General features: G+C 36.4%; 1 protein-coding gene across 6 annotated transcripts in view; it reads right to left on the bottom strand.

Annotated features, from left to right (window-relative positions):
- Ntrk2 (neurotrophic receptor tyrosine kinase 2) overlaps nt 1–20,915 on the bottom strand; it is a 349,269-nt gene that overhangs the window by 295,758 nt on the left and 32,596 nt on the right. For all 6 annotated transcript variants that reach the window (XM_047524198.1, XM_047524200.1, XM_047524202.1 and 3 more), the window contains 4 exons: nt 17,283–17,351; nt 13,918–14,072; nt 1,089–1,225; nt 340–472 (listed from right to left, as the gene is read on the bottom strand). In XM_047524198.1, the coding sequence (XP_047380154.1) occupies nt 340–472; nt 1,089–1,225; nt 13,918–14,072; nt 17,283–17,351 (494 nt within the window). The remainder of the gene's footprint in view (nt 1–339; nt 473–1,088; nt 1,226–13,917; nt 14,073–17,282; nt 17,352–20,915) is intronic.

Here is a 20,915-nt window from a genome sequence, read left to right as displayed (position 1 = left end):
GAAAAAGATTTTAGAAACTAGCTTTAACAGAATTTAAACTGAAACACTAGCAAGGGGATTATCCGCTCAAAATATGATCTATTAGAGACAACAGAAGACAGAAGGCAACACGCTCAAAGTCCATAAAGAAGCTCAAAAGAAAGACAGTGCATGAGCAAGAGAAATAAAGCAGAAAAAGAACAGGTGAAAAAGGTTGACAACATTTCTTAGTTAAGTATGCACAAAACACTGCAATATACTCATTTAAACAAACTCAAGCACCCAGAGTTCCCCAGAGATAAATGTGGGAAGGTTCAAAATCATTTGCTATTAAAAACACATGCTGGTCTGATTACGTACAATGCACAGTGAGGTTGACAGAATCTTGATCTTCTCCTACAAGATTTTCTGCCACACAAGAGATTTGCTTTCCACTGTCATCAGATGAAATATTAGTTATCCTTAAGGAGCCCTGTGTGTGGCTTGTTTCATTCTACAAATGAATTAACACAAAAATAACCTTGATTAGGACTGATCCCAAAGTGACACGATTTGGAATTTCTTCCTCTAACTAGAGAAATATAAAATTAGAAAAGCTCCCCTGCCTGAATTAGATGTAGACTCAGGTAAAGAGTGGTTGTTCTATTTCTCCAGGTGTCAATTGCTTAATGCAAGGAATTGCCTTAATCCTTGAATTCTTCATCCAAAAGAAATGACCACAAGGATAGTCACACTCTGCTTGAGATGATATGTAAGAACTCACTAGGAATATAAAGAGTCTCCATTTTATATAGCTCTGAATTAATCCTTGCTTTTTAAGATTATAAGGAACATAAGTGTGCATCAAAAAATCATCATAAGGGGCTGGGGCTGTGGCTCAGTGGTAATGCATTTTTCTAGCACATGTGAGACACTGAGTTCTAACCTTAGCACCACATAAAAATAAATAAATAAGATAAAGGCATTGTGTCCATCTACAACAAAAAAAATTTTTTAAATCATCATAAATTTCTGTATGTGGACCTATAAAATATCGGATGGTCATCACTAGGTTTAATACAATCTCAGGCTCCAAAACATTCTTGTCTCTCTCATAATCTAAGCCTTACCATATGTTTGGAAACCAGATTTCCCACATCCCAGTACATATTAGGAAGTGGATCGCCCGTCACACTACAAGACAATGTGATAGACTTTCCTTCCTCCACAGTGAGGTTTGGTGCAGCCAAATTTGCGGATGGCAGCCCTATGGAACAAGAAGAGCAAACAAACATTGACAAATTGTTAAATGCAGTATCAAAATCATAGCAATAAATTGAGAACTCTTTATCAATCATGTACTTTTTGAGAGTGAACAAATGTCAAACAAGCTTTATAGATGTAATATGGACAAAAAGTGTACAATAATAAGATTTGAAAACAAATTATTACCTTTCTGAAAAATACCTTTGCAGAAAAGACTTATTTGAACAACAAAAAAAGAACTATTAGTTTATATAACTGTGCTGTCTTCCACTTAATTCTGTTGTTCAGTTACTACTCTAGATTTTTTTGCACATAAATAAGCACTGTACCTGTGAGCCAACATCTTAATGTCTCTATTTTCCCTGCCTCCTCCCATCTACATTTTATAGTCAAAAGTCCAAGAGTAAGATGCATCTATATTTTCTGCATAAATCTGTTTTTAACATTTACTCTTATAGATCTAACGCATGCTCTGCCCTAGGGTTTAAAAAAGTTGGGCTATTGAAGAAAATGTAGTTTCAAAGCATTTTTCAAAGATGAAACTTGAATTATCACAGTGCTAGGATATCTCAAAGCTATATAAATCAGAATTATCACAGTGAAAATTGGTCATCTGATTTACAATATGATGGAAACATTTATACAAAAGCTTATTACATGAAATGTTTCTTTTCGGGGGAGAAACCCTAAAAATGTATTTATTATCAGATGAAATTTTGAAACTTATAAACATTTTCTAACATTTCAGCAAAGTATCATTTCCTACTCCTATGTTTCAAATGGTGGGTGTTTTTCTTTTTAATTGATGCTCCTATCACTTCATCAGAGTATCACACCTATTAAACTACATAAAAACCATAGTATTTTTTACATGAAGGCAAATCTTAGAGTAGCAAAATGATAGGCCTTAACAGTCAAACCAATCCCTTCCTTTGTATCAGAAACAGCTTAGGACTGTATTTACCAACAACTGGGTCCCAGAGCACATTATAATCATTAACTCAGAAGCAACCTGGAGGTCAGAAAAGGCATCAAATCTTCAACAGCTGTTAAACTGCAATTAGCCACCCATAATCTGACCCATCATCTTCACTTTGCTATGCCAACTCCTTCATAATGATGTGTCTCTTACTGGGCAAATTCATTGTTCTTTATTTTTGAATCCAGACTGGAACCAGTTTTGTACAGTGCATGTCTCATGGCCTTCCCACCATTGGGAGAAGAGAGCCCAACAAGACCTGGCTTTCAGGGAGTAAGACCTCTTTGGAACTCTTCCTTCTCATAAGTATTCAAGACAGTAATGTTTATCATTCCCAGGATTCCAAAGAGACCCATAATACTCCGAGCTACACAGGGCAGTGAAACACATACCACGGTCAAGAGGAAGCACAGTAACGGGCCTTCAACCCTAAACCTGGACTATACTAATTGTATGGACTTTGGTAAATCATACTTTCCTCTCTCAACGTATTTCTTCACAAATTCTGTGACAATTAAACCCTCCCATTTACTAAGGAGTGTGGCCAGGCAAAATACCCTTGAAGTCAGTGGTATGATCTGGGAACATCTAAAAAATATGTTTTGTTTGCTTTTTTACTCAAACATATAGTTACATAGTTTGAAGAGTCTATGATTCTATAGCATTTGTAATGAAAATGCTGTAATATTCAAATTACTGTGTGAAATCAACAGTACCACCTCACCCAGATGGCACCGTCTTCTGCTTCCAAAGGTACCCATTTCATCTGTTTGAATTTCTCCTTCTGGTATTGATCCCCACCTCACTGAATATCGTGCTTATTTATAATGCTACTTCTTGGCTTCTCTGTTTTCATGTTATCTACTGACTTCCCACTATAGAGGAGTAGTATTAGAATATGTTCACAGAGAACACCAGTCTTCCCAACATGCCTACACCACTCAGCATGATTCTGTCTTCACATCTTTCCTCCTGCTCTAAGTTACACTGTCTAGATGAGAAGATATAATTTATTATGAATATATAAGCTTTACTGATAGCTGAACCATCTAAAATGTAACAGTTATTGTATTTCATCAAATGTAAGACCATATTAATGGGAGAATACAATGTTGTTATATATACCACTAAGAAAAAAGGAAAGAGTAGTCAATTCAACAATGAGACAGTGCTTTCTCACCACTTAAAACACCTATTATTTGGATGTTCATTCTTCTGGATAGCCCATCTAATTTTCTAGTCCTTTTTATCTGATTTTTCATCTTTGTGTCTATTTGCTGTATTTAAAGGGAGATTTCTTCAAATATCTTTCAGAGGTTATTGTAAGGCTTTTCGTTCATCTAATCATCCTTTTGTCTCCAAGACTATTTTCCTTCCTGAATATTTTTTCTCATAGCACTTGGTTTTGTTTCATGTGTGCAATCTCTCTTCTGATCTCTGAGATATTAATAATAATTTAAAAAATTTTTTTTCAGTCCATATCAACTTTGTTTCTTTGCTTCCCCTCCTTGACTATTTTTTTTTTTTTTTGGTCTCTCATAAACTTCCCTCAAATATTTACTGACCCTTGGATGTTAACACATCTTTAAGAAAGAACTGTATATTTATTAACTGTCAGATTCACTGAAGGGAAATTTCGTTGATCTCTTTATTGAGCACAGTCTGATGTTAACATGGTTAAACTATTCTGAGGAAGGACGAGTCAAATTATTTGATCCAGTGGAAGAATTACTGGGCATTCTTCAAATGTCTGGCTTGGATGAGAAAGAAAACTGGAAATATCAAAAATTAGTATGTAAAGCCATCATTTTCTCTGTGATCTCACACCTCAACTCTACATGAAGTTCCTCCAGATCTTTGTTTTATCCTCTTTGGTGAATAATCCTCCAGTTTTCTGCTGAGAAAAGAGGAGTTGTCACCTGGACTACAAGGAACAAAAATACGTTTAACTACTTTTCAACAGACTTTCAGCCAATACCCAGTATGTGACCCCTATCCTCTATGTATACTCCTACTTCCTGAGGCTGTAGCAATTCTGCAATTCAAATCAAGTTTCCCCTTGGCTTTCCCCGTTGCCAATTTGGTAACCATCATGCTCAGTCTTTAAGTCACTTATTACTCATTCCTCTGCTTTTCTGGTTTATAACTTTTTGGCTTTGTTGACTCTCCTATTTTCTTTGTACTTACATATTTATCTGCTGACTCTGGATAGACTACGGGCCAAGAATGCAATAGTACTTCTTCTCAGGGTATCTCACCCTCCACTAGCAGCTACCACCAATGCAGCTTGAAGACATCCCTTTTGACACCTCAAGTACAAAACTCTGGGATGCATTTCCTACCCTTCATAAATATATCTAATACTTAATATTCTGAGAAGAGAATGATTAAAATAAAGAGATTTAAACCGGGAATACTATGTCTTAATTTCCCCTATAAAATTTAAGGTAGCTTTTTTTCTTTGAGCTTCAGCTTATATGATTAACAGCTCCAAAAATGTTTTAGTTACAACAGTAGTAATGCTAGCATTTATTGGGCAGTCACTGAATCAGTTCTTGTTTAGTACCTTATGGTTTTACTGAATCCTTGCAACCGATCTTGAAGGCAAGCATTTTGTCCTTACTTAATAAAATATCTGAGTTTTGGAAATAAATGAAATGTATCTTCCAAAGTTGCCCAAGTACATTTTGACCTGGAATTTAAACCCAAAGTTCAGGGTCTTCACTGTGACACTCACCACCTCTGGGGGCTGTACACATCCATCTTAGAACAGACTACTGCATATCCATGATCTAGGTTGGTTCATTTAAAAAATAATTTTGTATCTATTTCATAAAGGAAGAATGAATCTCCTTATTTATAGAGAAATTGTATCACCCTGTCATAAGCAGTTTCCAAAGGAATCTGTGCAAAATTGGCCAAGTCTAGATCTTTTAAATGTAAAGTCTTCCACAAATGAGTAAGCATCTGACTCACGTTAATTCTACAGCATTAATATGCTGGCCAAAGATTCAATAATGGAAAAAACAATCTGCACTTGAAATATCACTTGAGGTTTAATTAGCACAATAAAAATGAATTGGGAAGCATGAATAGCCAAGGCAGTATAAAACATTTGCCAGGCACTACTTCCTGGCTTAATAAGTTTGAAATCGGCACAAGTACAGAGCAAAGCCCAGCAATGCTTCCAAGAGCTGCTAGCGCTACCTTAATGGGATCCTGGCTCTAAGAATCAGAGCAGTGTTCTTGGAACAAAGGAAACCTCACTGGAGATAAGAGATGACCAGCTTCCCAGGCAGACAAGTACCTCTGTCAGGTGTCTTGACTTGAATCTATGCAGGGAAGACATACTACTGTAGACCTCAGCAGAAAAGCATCAACAGTGCAAAAAAATTACTTTCTTTAGATAAGAGCCTCCTAAATTTTAATGTGCATATGAATCACCAGGGAATCACGTTAAAAACATAACTTCTCTTGTTGGTCTGGGTTAGAGCCAGAAAGTTTGCATCTCTAACAAACTTCCTGTTCCACAGACCAAAGTTTGAGAAACAAGGGTTTAGACAATAGGTGTTGGACAATTGTTCACTAGGTTTTTGTTTCTACAAATATTATTCTTAAAACCAACAGGAGCTTGAGTAATTATCTAGTCCACCAAACTTTCCCCAACTGTTCTGAAGATATCTTAATTCCTTAAGGAACCTGGGGAGTGGCCAGGCAGGTGGGGGGAACCAAGAGAAAAAGAGAAATGGAAGGAGAAGGAGAGGGAAAGGAAAGAAGGAAAGAAAGAGGAAGGAAGGAGAAAGGAAGAAAGAAGGGAAGAAAATCCTGCAGGAAATTATATGTTTACAATGCACATCACCATATTAATGGCTCTAAGAAGTCCTACTATACAAGAACCCATTTAACTTGCACTGGTTTTATAAGTACATTCCATTTTCTAGGTACATTCCATTTGCTTGAGACCTGAAATCTTTTGTCTTTGTTATTTTTCTTTGAAGCAAATAAACAAAATTTAAAAATGTGCATCTAAATTCAGATCCAAAATACATTTAAAGCTAACTATTCATTTTGATAAGGATAATAACATTAATAGCTAGTATTTACTGGGAGTTTATTACACACTAGTCTCCATCTTAAATATTTTCTAACTGTTATCTTATTAGTCATCTTAAAAATCCTAGAAAGTAGGTGCCATTAGTATCCATTTTCAAGATGAAGAAGTTAAAAGCTCATCAACTATCACAGCTAAACAGTTGATGAGTGGGTGCTGCCTGTCCCCATCTGAGTGTCCATGGTCCTAACCAACACATCAGTGGTTGCCTCCTTTGCCCGATCTTCCATACCTCAGCTCCCATCCATGAGTACAGGCTACCTGAGTAGGATGGACTGATGGTCAAGGTACCATTCCCTAACTCAACATATGTAAATCCTTGCTTTCTAATAACAAGAAAAACAAATCCCTAGTCTTTTTGGATTATTAACCATATGGGTCAAATGTGGGTTTCATTTTCAATATTCACTAGGAAGTCTAGAACATGTTCTTTCTCAACTTGTCTCAGTGATTCTATGCTCTGTTCTTTCCATGTTGGGTCATCATTCCATGTATATAAAAACATTCAGGTAAATTATGATTTTTGTCTGCTCTCCCTCTTCCCTCCCCTCACTTCTACCTGCACATGCATAAAGAAATTAAACACATGACCTTTCTGTTAATTCTCACTTGGCAGAATATTAAGTGTATAATCTTTCATCTTCTATCTCGGTGACATATCTTCCAAATTCTTTGTCTCCTAAACAGACATATTCTACAACCAGGAATGAAGCCAGAATGTGCTTGACCTATTTAGAACTGACTGCTTTACACCTGGTTGCAAAAACGACAGAAAATTAGCAAAACGACTTTCTAAGCTTAAATTGGAAATCATGTTTCTAAGCTTATATGAGCCATGTCATAGCAGTGACAGCTACCATATATAACTACCAAACACAAAAATTTAAATAGCAGCTGACAGATTAAAAAAAAAATACAGCTTCATTTGGCATTCTAGAAAGATAAAGAAAAGCAATGATCTGCTGGTTTGCTTTATTTTAGGAGATTAAATCTTATCTCTAATAAAATTAGAACAAAACAATATACTGATGTAGATTTTATTTTCTCAAGAAGAAAAACATCAATACATTTAAGATGCTATACCAACCTAACTCCACACAGAGCATCAAATAGCATTTTCTTGTCATCAGCGATGGCTAAAGTACAATTACTACCAGCCTATTTTGCTGGTTTAAAACAAACAAAAGGAGGAATATGGACAAATATGCTAAACAGACATGTGTGTAACAAATTGAGGCTAAAACAGAAGAGAATCTTAACAAATAATTAGAATCAATTTAATTCCAGGAACCAGTCTCTGCTCCCAAGCACCTGTGGACTGATCTTCACTATCATAAGTAGCACTTTGTTGATGTGTCTTAAGGAGTCTCTCCACTAAAAGTCTGAAGGTTGAAAAGGAAAAACCTTTCAATTGTCATTATAAATAACAAAGAAACTAAAGGCAGGTCCACGGGACAGTTAAGAGTGTTTTATGAAGTAACTACATAATTCTTCCACCATCAAATGAATTACCCACCTTATATTCACAGTGGGGCTATCATTCTCTCGGGTAACTAGTTACTAGTGAAATGGGTTGAGGGATTGTTTTATAAGACCCAGAGGAATACTACCTTTCTTAAATGTATTCACCATCTACTTAGCACAGAGCATTTCATCCATATTAACACATCCTGAAGAAACTCTCTTCCAGATAAGATTTAAATTGTAATTAGAGTATTAAAAATTAAAGAATAAAATTCACTGTTCCTTAATAATCCCATTCATCCACAGGAAATAACTGAAAAGTTTATACTGCAAGACTAACTGCCAGCACCAGTGATGTGTACAGAAATTGAGCAAAAAATTTAAAAATTACTAGGCAATAAATAAATTCATTAAAATCACTAAATGAAGTATAGGAATTTTTTAAAATAGGGAACAATGAATCAGCACAACCAAGCAAAATCACCTTTCCCCCTTAGCATTTGTATAATCCCATTTCGGACTCCAGAATCACTGTTCAAAGCACCCCTTTAATCTCATTAGGATGAATATTATATGTGAACTTTTTTTTTTCTCTTTCTGCCTTGCAATTAACAAAGTTTTTCTGAGGTTTGAAAAGACCTGGTGGAGAAACAGACCTCAACTTGTTTCACAGCATGAATAAATTTACAGTCATTCACGGCAGGTGGGGACTGTTAGAAAAATATTGGAAGACATTTTGATTGTTAATGGGAATGGTGTAGTTAAGCCTCCAAACTCCACCTACCATGCTTGATTAATTTCTAAGAACTTAAGAAAAAGGAAGAAGCGAGACTCTTAAAATGCAGTAAGGACAGAAATGTCAAAGAAGACAGCAAAATGCTAAAATATAGAAAATTTTGCCTACAAAATACACTTACTTTTAATTAACTGAAACATTCATACCTGTTCATGAAAACCTGATCCATTTTGATCAGTAACACAATGTGATCCATGCATCTATGAATTGACCAGTTCAGCAAACATGGATCAAATGCTTTTTACCTTCAAAAGGCACCATGGAGGATGCATATTTGCATACAAAGAATAGAGAACTTATTCTCCATATAATGCCTACATGATGAAATGCTAAAGGGGAAATACCGATAGTAAATCATCTAACAGAGAAGAAATTCCAATAGTTCTTCCTCTTTTTGAAATGAAAATAGTGCTGTTGCAAACTAACTGCAATGACCCTTGTCATTGGCAAATTACTGGTTTACAGGGAGGCAAAACATAAGACCATACTCTCAACTGGTTCTGATTTAGATAAAAAGTTTCATCCAAAAGTACGTGTGGAAATAAAATGAACTCCAGGAGTCTATGACTTAAAACACAATGGATGTGGGATTTTTTGTTTGTTTGGTTGGTTGGTTTTGGTTTTAGGCACTAGGGATTAAACCTAGAGGCACTTAACCACTGAGCCACATCCCCAGCCTGTTTTGTTTTTTATTTTGAGACAGGGTCTTCCCTAAGTTGCTTAGGGCCTCGCTAAATTTCTGAGATTGGCCTCAAATTTGCAATCTTCCTGCCTCAACCTCCTGAGCTGCTAGAATTACAGGCGTGGAGGAGGATCACAAACTTGAAGTCAGCCTTAACAACTTAATGAGGCCCTAAGAAACTTAGGGAGGTCCTATATCAAAATATAAAAATTTACAAAAAGAGGGCTGGGGATGTGGCTCATTGGTAAGCAACACTCTCCCCCCTAAATAAAGCACATCTTAAAGAAAAAGTCAGTTGGCCATGAATCCGCTTTTTAAAAAATATGACATCTAATTTAAAGCAAGTTATTCTCTGGTCTCTTTAATACAGAATCTCAGAGAAAGATTTTAAATCCAACACTTACGTAATTTTCTGTTCAACTATCTACCTTCTTCTTAAAGAATGACAGTTGGAAAACCATCATAAAGAAAATTAATACTTGACTAAATCACAAACTCAAACCTTCCCCTTCTGACCCCAGATCTCTAGAAAAGATATTTTCTAAAGAACATATTTTCTAAGATCCAGAACCATGTTGTAAATGTGAAAGCAAACTTGGATGGAAAAGAAGCTCTGAGGAGCCCCTGAACAAGAGAAAGCAGAACAGAATTGAGGAAAACCAAAAGAGCCCTAAGTGGACATGTGAGTATGTTCTGTACAAAACAGGTTGGTTCTGGGCTGATCCAAAACCAGGTGGGGGGGGACTCAGGAAGTGCAGGGCTTACTTAGACCAAACCACAGGGTGAGGGGGTAAGCAAATAGTAGAAGCAGAAGAAGCAATAACCTTTCTGAGAGGGTCCTGACCTCAATCTTGGGCACTGCATCCAACAACAGCCATAGCTATCTCCAAGGAGAAGCCATCAGTGCAGGAACCTTAAAGAAGTGAAAAAGATAACGCTAGGTGCTGCTGCTAACACCTAGAGTCAGAGTGAGCCCCAACGTGGGAAAGCCCTTGTCAGTCATAAAGAGCTAATCACCAGAAACTGTAAAAAGTAAGAAATCAGTGTCAAAAGGGAAAAAAATCCAAAAGTGGGAGACATAATTAAAGAGCAAAGTAGTGAGCAAACCAGTTCTCTCATAACGTAAACACAAAAGGACAAGCAAATGAAAATTAATGAATAATGAGAGGGGGGGGCATGAACTTGATCTAGTTATGTTATGTGCATGTACAAATATGTCACAACAATCCCTGATATGTATAATCATAATACACCAGTAAACATAAAAATTTTTAATTTAAAAAAAAGAAAAGTTGAGAGAGATGGAGACAGAACACTGTCTCCATCCAATGAAACACATGTGTTCTGTCTCCACAGTGAAAATTTGTTCAGAAAAATAAATGGAAAAAATATGCAGAGCAAATCAATAAGAATATTTATCCAGAACTGAAGAAAGGAAACTTTATATTGAAAGGGAATCCCTCATGCCAATCAATAACCCCCTGGTGCCCAGTTGCATTGTGGTAAAGTTTAAGAATAACATGAGTAAGGAGAAAATTCTCAAAGCTTCTCAAAGAAAAAGAGAAGCATAAGTTCCTTAGCAAGAAACAAGCATCCATTGACCTCAGCAACTCTGTATATAAAAAGAATGTGGTAAATGTGGCATGGTGATGCACACCTGTAATCCCCATGACTCAGGAGGCTGAGGCAGAGGATCACAAGTTCAAGTCCAGCCTTGGCAATTTAGCAAGAACTTGTATCAAGATAAAAGATAAAAAGGGCTGGAGATGTAGCTCAGAGGTAGAGTACCCCTGGGTTCAATTTCTGTCCCACACACACAGATACATATATATATGTAAATTATCTGAAAAGTTCTAAGAATTTTAAGTGTAGAATTTTTACTCAGTCAATTCCATTGAAAAGAAAGAGTACAGGCTGATTTTCCACCAGGCAAAAAATTGGGAGATATTTTTTTCTATTTCTCTGAAAAAAATTCCAAAAGATATAAACCAGCAAAATGGAAAATCACTCCAAGAGGAAGTCATAGGACACAAAAAAATCAATGACAGACAAAGATACTGGAAATCTTCAAGAAAATGGGGTACAAATCTAATAATAAAGTCCCAAGCTGAGGGACAGGTTGAAGAAATACAGGAAAGTAAAGTCACTTTTCTGATCTTTTGGGCTGTTTCTCTAGATACCTGCAGAAAATATATGTTGAAATATGTGTTGTACATACTTTAACTTTAAATATTTTTCAAAAAATAGGAATATAATGTAAAACTTTCAAATGAGAAAAACACTCTCAATGAAAATAAAGAAAAACACTATAGAAAAATAAGTAAAGTATATAAAGAAGCAATTCACCAAAGCATAAACATAATCCAGTAAATATATAAGATATTCAATAGCAATCAGGAAAATTCATATTGAAAAGCAATGACAGCATTTTATTGAGAGACAAAACTAAGAAGTTTGCTGATATCAAGGCATAACTTGCTAGGGTGGCAATAAATGGATGCAGCCAATTTTTAATGTACAAACCATGTAAATTAAAAATCCTGCTTCCTACTACATACTCTAGAAACATCTTTTAACTTTTACATAGGTATAAAGAACATGAATAAGAATGCTTTTGGAAGCATTTTGATAGTAATGGGAAATAGCAAAATGCCCACTAAAATGGAAGTTAATGTAATTAAGATACATTCTTCCATGAATATCATGCTAGAGTTAAAAAGAATATGATGGATCAATTACTTCCAACCTGACATGTTCATGAGCAAGAAAAAGATAAGCTTCACGTGTAATGTAGGAAATAATTTTCACAACAAAGTGCATCAACAGTTATTGTTTGTGCAATTATAAGTAAAAGCACTTTGAAAGAAAAAAGAAAACTGAGAAAAAATAAAACAATTTAAAAACACAAAAGTGGTGTTCATTCACCTAACACATTCTTATAAATGTCACTTTTTGAAAAGCATCATTGACATTGAAATGCATTATGAATGTCCTCATTGATCAATCAGACTATGCTCTCATGAGAGTGGATTAAAAATCTCACCCTCATGCACAAAATTCATGGAAAAAAATTTGGAGGAAAAAAAGAAATTTTAAAGTATTGAAAACTGACAAATTGATTAACAAAAATGGGTTCATGCCCTACATTTCTTCTACCCGGATCACAGTGGTCCAACAATGACACATAAGGTGGAGTGTGCCACAGGCATGCTAATAAGACAACATGGCCAAAAATTAAAATTGAAAAAAGAGAATTGTTTTCAGGCAAGGGCAAAGCAGACATCTATTAAGAGGCAGCTTGAGAAATCAGAGCAGGAGCCAGATGCTTTCTCTCTTTTCTTCTCAGTGGTTACTGGACCAAGGTGGTCACAACAGCCATGGGGATTTGGAAGCCAGCCAAAGGCCAGGTGAATCAACACTGAACTTCTTGTCCCTCTAGGTAATTGCAGTGGTGCAAATTTGTACTAGAGCAGAGAACAGTTACTTTCTTATCAATCAGGGAAAGAAATATATTAAAAGTTGTTTTTTTTTTTTTTTAAAGTGTTGACTAGCAAAAAAAAAAAACTGAAGAAATTCAGCAAGAGAACCAAGGCTGATTTCCCATTATGAAACCAAAGGGCTCTATTTGTGACAGAAAAATCTGTGGGAAGGGTAGCATAGACTTCTAAGGTCCTTCAAAGTAAGAAACAAACACTTATTTTTATTTTCATTATATTTCATTAAGAGTAAGTTAGCAGTTATATTTTTCTTAAACAAAAAAATGGACCTCAAACAGGGTCCGAAAACAAAGAATAGGGTGTTTATGGTTAAAACATAGGTTCCTGTGGACAGGAACCAGGTGTACATAGTTTTCGGTTGTGCCACCAACAGTAGGACAGATGAGACAGAACTTGTTGACTGGTTAAGATTTCAATGAAGGAATAACATGCCTATGTGGGCATTGTAGAGGTATGTCACAGAACCACAAAATCCTCACCAGAACACTTTGATTTTCCTTCTTTGTAACACACAAGCTCTCACATAGAGCTGTGATTTTGCCATACGGTGCCCTTGTAAATTCTGGAGATAAAAATGTTGAGGAAAAGAGTGGGGACAACAATAAAGTAGTAGATCCTGAACCCAGGCATAGGGACAAGCAGGTATAAGGGCAGACGTAGGGCACCGCATCAAGAGTCACAGACATCTGGCAGGGAGACAAATATAAAGAAATTTACTGGATTGAACTGCATTTGCTTATGCTGCCAGGACATTTCATCATCCTGAGATCCTGCCCTCTACAAGGCCTAGGTGCCAATCAAGTGTCTATGTGACTATTGAAGAACTACAATATTAGATATTTTTTGGATGGATGGAGGGATGGATGGGATGGACTGACAGGTGGATGCACAAACAAATGAACAAGGGAATAAACATTGTGTTTTTTTCCTCTATGCACTTCAAAGTAATCCATTTGGAATCAATATTTCACTTGCAAAAGAATATTCAGTAAAGTTGCTCCCAAATGATTTCACACTGCACACAAATATTGTCTGATTCGCCACAGACATCAACAGCACACTATGAAAATCTGGGTAGTGGTAATCTTTCCAGACTCTTTACCACACCAAGACAATTAGAATAATTAATAGCAACTAGAACTCATTGATTTAAAAAGAAATTACCACAATTGGGTATCTGCAGGTTTGCCAGGGGAATATTCTTGCTGCTTTCATTTAGGCAGTACAAATCCTGAGTTTCTGGACTGGATTTAGTCTCTTGGAGAGTCTTGATCCACATAATGTCACAGGAACATGTAAATGGATTGCCCACCAGGATCCTACATGGAATAAAAATGAAACCTGATCAGGCTCCTTTTTTAAATCTCAGCTACGCTAGTGTTTATGAAATGCTACAACATTATGAATTCTTTCTAGCCAGCAACATTTGGAAGTCATACCCACTTTCATAGCATGACAGTACTTATTATTCATTCATTTATCTAATAATTACTGAGCTGCAATTATTGCAGACATTGCAGAGGCTTAAGAATGCAAAGTGATGCTAAACCTTGCAGAATAATGGGGAAAACAAGGACAGAAATAGCTATAATAAAGTAAAAGAAAGAATGTCTCATAACGGAGAAAATAAGGTACCATAACAAATTGATCATGGCTATTCTACAGTTATTAAGAATGTAAGTGAAGATGCCAAAAATAAGTTTTCAGAAACACTAATATACTTATTTCTAAACAGGCTAAAGACTTAAATGTTGCCATTCACAAAGCTCAAACTTCACCAGAGAGCAGAATAATTTTATCACAATTTAAAATGAGATTATTAGTAAAAATCTAAGATTGAGGTACAGCTCTCCTAACTTTCTGCATGATGTAACCAGGGTCCATTTCATCCATGTAAGAAAGTTAAGAGAGAGAAATTGGAAGCTTAGACATCTTTCATAAACATACACACAAACACACACACACACACACACACACACACACACCAAGCTCAGAATTTCTAAGGGTCAGGCAACTGAGCTCCAGAATGAGCTTCTTAGCCCAGTGGGGGAGGGTCTACAAAGAGAAAGTCACCACTGTTTAGACCTCAGCCATGTTGTCTGGACTCCTGTGGCCTACAATGGGTGAAGGAGGAAGTGGTCAAGAGGAAAATAAAAACCACAGGAAAAAAATCTTTAAATGCTTATTTATAATACTCAGTGGCCTATTTAAGATGAATTCCATTTATGGTAATGAGCCTTTAAATGAGGCCATTTAAAATCGTTACATAGACTCTGCCTGGCATTAACCACAATACTTAAGATTTCCGTGAGGACAGGACATGGGCTTTGCAACATCATTTACTCCTGTGGTTTTTCTGGTTGGGTTCTAAGAATCTCAGGGATCTCTGGAGACTTTTCTGGGAGTTTCTTTGGGGAAAATGTGGTCATGGTAGACTGGCTTAATTTGTGTCTGCTTCATCGCTTCCAAGTATCCCTCAAACACCAAAATAGGATTTGACATTATGAGATATGGAATAAAATGCAGAAGAGACCCACAGTCGGTTTAAACCCCAGTAATCCAAGATGTTTCCTAGAGTTCTGAGTAGTTGAAAAACTAAAGTCTTTCTAAAAAGAGTGTGTAATTAAATCAGCAGAAGGGATAAAGAAGCGAAGGGATGCTTTAATTATAAATAGAGCGATGTTCATATGACCACACAACACTGGCAGACGGCCGGTTCCTTCTTCCCAGATCGCTGTGCAAATTCCTTTCACAATGATTTTTACAGCATGTTACACTGATCTGTTTGGGTTTCTACTTCTCCCCCTGGAGAAGAGAATGCTTGACACAGAAACTTTTCTCCTTATAGCCCCATGGCCTAGTCATTCTGATATGTAACAAGTGCATAGTGAACATGTGCTGAATGAATTGATTGAATTTGCTGCAGGGAGAATATTGAGACAAGAATTTGAAAGCAAAACTCTAATTTTTAATCCATCCAGAAAATTTTATGCAGAGGTACCTGACATTTTCACACTACTAGATCTTGTCTCTTCCTTTAATTTACATGTCTATTCCTGTGTGAAAAACTCAGAAAGCACAGATTGACAAATATCCCAAGTTCTTATTCACATGTGGAAGCTTAAAGTTGACTTTAAGTACTGGGGAGTGATATTGGCAAAATTATAGTTATATTGTATGCGTGTACAATATGTAGCAATATATCCCACCGTATGTACAACTATAATGCTCTAATAAAAAACGTGGAAAAGAAAAAAGAAAAGGTTATCTCATAGAAGAAGAGTATAGAATAAGGCTTACCAGAGACTGGGGAGGATAATAGGAAGCGGGTAATAGAAACAGGTTGGTAACTGGGTACAAAAATAAAGCTAGATGGAAGGATAAGTTCTACTGTTTTATAGCACAGTGGGGAGATTATAGTCAATGATCATTTGTATGTCAATATAACTGCAAGAAAGGATTTTGAATGCTCCTAACACAAAGAATTGATAAATATTTGAAATGATGGATGTGTTTATTATCCTGATCATTGCATATTGTATACATGTATCAATAAATAATTTGTACTCTAAAAATAGGTAAAATTATGATGTGCCAATTAAAATTGTCTTTAAAAAAGAAATGCTAGGGCTTCAACTCCCTGAATCCAATTTATTCCAAATAATTGTCAATTGACTTTCACCATGTAGCCCCCATTCCTATCTATTAACACTGTCTCTCTTCTAGTGACAACTTCCAATCTGCACAATTTCCCCACAAGTAGAGATGGATTCCCATAAAAAGATGTCATGTTTCAGGCAATGCACAATTTAAGCAAAAGCCACTTCCCAACCTTCACAGGCCTTGTCCTTCCAGGCCCACATGTGCTACACAAAGCCTGTGCCTCGGGGCCCTTTGGAACATCTAACCCACAGTAATGGCAGCAGTTCACGGTTGCTTCACGCTGATAACACCAAGCATTGAGCACACTTGAAATGCTGGTCGTTAGTCATCAACACATTTCAATGTTTCTCCTATCATTTTTCTGCAGAGGAAATTGGGACATGAGGATAAATACTGAATGCAGTGTCAGACCTAGAAGAAAATCTCACAATGATGGGTGGTGAGGGAGGACACCCTCTCCTCCAACCTTCCTTACCCCTGAGCTGGCACTAAAGGACAGAAGCTGAGAGAGTTTTGCCCAATGTCATTTCCTCTTTGATGAGTTTGCTTTACTTTAGGGCCTGCCTATAATAAGAACCAAATATGCTATGTGATGTAAAAAGTCATTTTAATGCAAAACCTCCTGTTATTTTCTCTTTTTCCCTCTGTTAGAAAATATTTTGGAAAAATAACATTCAAGCTCTTCATAAATGATGCATTACTATTAAGATTTTTATTTTTAATGACTTAATTGTGTTTTCAAAGGGAATAAAAGAACGAGGCCAAAACTTGAGAAAACATTTTTCAAGAATTTTGATATAAACGTAGTCTTGCAACATCCCTTTCTTTGAAAAATTTTCCCCAAATGCCACACAATCATTACTTACAGCTCAGACAAGTCAAGGTGACGGAAATGTTTCCTAGACAAACTCGTCAGTTTATTTCGGGTAAAATTGCTGAAAGGAATCAAAAACATTAAATGTGAGTTTAAAATGCTACATCTTAGAAACAATGTATTCAAATAGAGATTTTGTTTTCAAAATATAATTTTATTTGATCTTGGTACATGTCTTACTTAGACCCAATCATCTCTCTCACTTGGAGTGATAGCTCTGTTTTTACCCTGCTCCTCCTACAGTTCTAACTTATTGGGAAGAAGAGGAGTATATATTTTCTGCTTTCAATCTCTTTTTTTTTACCCAAAAGTTTATTTTTCATATGTTTATTCAGAGTCAAGTTTATACCTTGTAGAGAACCTGACATCTTGAGAAATTAATAGGAAATTATGTAAAATAAAATAAGATTTAAAACTGTAAGGTCACTAGGGGGTAAAGATGCTTTAAAACTAAACAGTACCACGAATATTTTGAGGTTACATGACACACAAAACTCTGAATAGATGTTAACAAATTTCATATGTCTTTAGGAAAAGAACACACCTTCTGATTGATAAATTCTGCTGAGATTATTTATATATGACCTAGACAAGTGAATAATTTCATAATGAGAACAAGGAAAAATCAGAAAATAAGGAATACATCAGATTTCATCTTCAACTAGTCCAGCAACATAACCAAATTCAGATTTAGATCAAACAGACAATGAAAGATATGTAGTTAAAATAAATAATAATGAATTTCTTGGCATGTTCCAAATACGTCATTTTATTCAATGAATGGGAGTTTCCAAAAATCAGTGCCATGAGACTGTGGAGGGAATTTCCCAGTCATAATCCTGGCAACTGGTTCACTCTGTAAAAATCTGTTTACTGCTAGAAGTTATTTAAAGTGTGTCCAATTCTTGGGTCTCTAGACATATGTTTATTAAGTAAAATCAATGTAAAGCAAACATCAACTTTTATTAAAAAAAAAAAAAAAAAAAGCTAAGACCTGAACCAAACAGAAGAAACCATGAGGCTTTCAAAATCGTCTTGAAGAAGGCAAGGGTTGGGCTTAGCATCAGATGAAACGTGAGATCTGAGGGTGACTGTAGTCCTAGCCCCTTACCTGAGGCCAGTCTGTTGTGTCAGCCTGATGAAATCCTGGGTGGAAGTGTCCTGGTATATCTGACCATCCATCTTTAAAGAGGGATTAAAGCCCAGGTGGTAATGCATGAGCTACAGCTAGGTGGTCAATGAATAAAGAACATGCCTTGTTGGTGGCTCATAATTCAACGCTGTGTAGGTCCATTCATCGTGGAATTCTCCATTAAGATCTCTAACCATCCAAACCCCTTCTCTACACCGGGACACCCTCCTTCCTTCTACACTTACATCTTCTCTCTGTACACAGAGTGTAAAGTGTTCACCCACATGAAGTTGTAAAATGTGCCCACATAAATCTTTTCTTTTCGTATGTGAATTAAGAATGGGTTTCATTGGAGTATATTACATTGAAAAGTCAAACAGCCTGTCTTTCCCACAGTCTATAAGGCACAAATGCTTTTATCTGAAAGGAAAAAAAAAATCACAAAATGCTCTGCTCTTTCCACCAAAAAAAAAGAAGAGAAGAAGAGAAGAGAAGAGAGAAGTGAGAAGAAGAAGAAGAAGGAGGAGAAGGAGAAGGAGAAGGAGAAGAAGGAGGAGGAGGAGGAGGAGGAGGAGGAGGAGGAGGAGGAGGAGAAGGAGAAATAATAATAATAATTATTATACAGGTTCTCTCTGTTAGCTACTAAACCTCCCACACTGGGAGCAGATGCCTGTATCAGGCTGCCAGCACACAGTGCAGAGCCGGGTTATGGGCCAAAGAACAAGATGAGTTTTATGAACCATACTTATTATTGGGGCCAAAAGCCAAAAAAGTGGAAGAAGGAAAGAAAAAAAAATCAACAATTCTCTTACTGTTTGATTATAGAACTTCGCTAAGGAGCTAATTAGCACCTCTGCAAAGCCCCTTGGAAAATACAAATACTAGCTTTTCTCACAATGCTTGGATTGATTCTTAGGGGCTAAGCAGGAATGAAAGGAACGAAGAAATATGCTCAGTGACCAGTTACTGGGGCTCTGAACAGTCACCACACGATACTAGAATGGACAGGGCAGGGACAGAAGTGGTGAAAGTGAAGGAGAAGATTCAAATGGAAATTTCCTAAAACCCACAGTAAAATAGACTGATCTTGGACACATTTTTATATTGTCAGGGAGACTCAGAGAAATAATCAGTATATCCCACAAATTGAGAAAAAAAACTTTTAATGCACTTCTCTTTATTAGCTCCCTGCAACCCACTGTGTTGATAACTGAGGTAAAAGAGTAATTTAAATCAGGGAAGAAGGAGTTCCCAGAGTCCTCAGTCATAAGCAGAGGTTGGGACTCAGGTTCAGACAGGCAGTTATCTGACCTGACTCCTCCCTCCCTGCCACACTCAAAAGCAAATGACTCGGTTTAATTTCATATTTTGGTGAATAAGATCCTCTTTCAGAGTGTGAATATATGAAGCTTACTGACATCTCATCACTTCTTCATAACTGCCCCCAAACCCCCCTAATCTCACTCCATCTTACTACCTGACAATAACTACAAATATCAGAAGAGCATCTGCACTTCCATCAATGATTGGTTTCTCAATTGTCATTAAGGAAACTATAGAAGACATATACAATCTTTGTAGTTTCTTATTTTCAAATGATACCACTATATAAGCTGTGTATTGTACCTAGAACGAGCATTAAAATTATTCTACCATATTGCAACATGAAAACAATACACAAGGTCTATTAATAAACTACAAGTAACCAGAGCCCACTGTTTAAATCACAACATTAGATGGTGTGATAAAACAGCCAGTAAAATGTGGTTGTTGAGTAATTTGGGTCTAAGGTCAGCTGTAATGAAAATACCAGAACTTAACCACTGAGGTCATTAATTACATTAAAGTGATTGCATTAGAGCATTTTGCCTTTTCCTTCTATCCAACTTCTCTCTTGTTTATGCTACCAAGGCCTACGCAGACATCAGATTTGTACCGGCAAACTGACTAGAAATGAAGCCAAAAAGCATTTAAATGAAATGTCTTAATAAAGTTCCTTAGAGTTGTAATATGTTTGTGCAGAATGTTTTATATCTTAACTGCCCAGACTATTTTTAAAGTGACTTCACCATTATTACCACCTATAAAATAGGAAATCATGATATGGGCTTTAGGAAATTAAGATTTTTCCATGATATCAACAAATCTCCAGAGTATCCAGGCAATCTGCTCTGTGAGAATTTCTTTTATAACTGGCATGGAAATCAGTCAGGGAACTGTTCTTCCCAAGAATAGAAAGAGGACAAATGCTATGAGGAGAGCTGATTCTCTAATGGATGGCACAAATTTTATTTTCTGTACTTTTTTATCATAAGAACAAGGAGAAGAGTTAGCCCTCAAGTCATAATTCTGCCACCTGGGAAAGTCCTAGAACCTCCTCAGACTGATCTTGCCTATGAAATGGAAATTTTTAAAAGAGCCTCCTGGGGCTGGGGATATGGCTCAGTTGGTAGAGTGCTTGCCTAGCATGCACAAGGCCCTGGGTTCAATTCC

This window comes from Sciurus carolinensis, chromosome 14 (genome assembly GCF_902686445.1).
Source record: "Sciurus carolinensis chromosome 14, mSciCar1.2, whole genome shotgun sequence".
In the NCBI taxonomy this organism is placed as follows: domain Eukaryota; kingdom Metazoa; phylum Chordata; class Mammalia; order Rodentia; family Sciuridae; genus Sciurus; species Sciurus carolinensis.
This window is presented reverse-complemented; position numbering and strand designations above follow the sequence as displayed.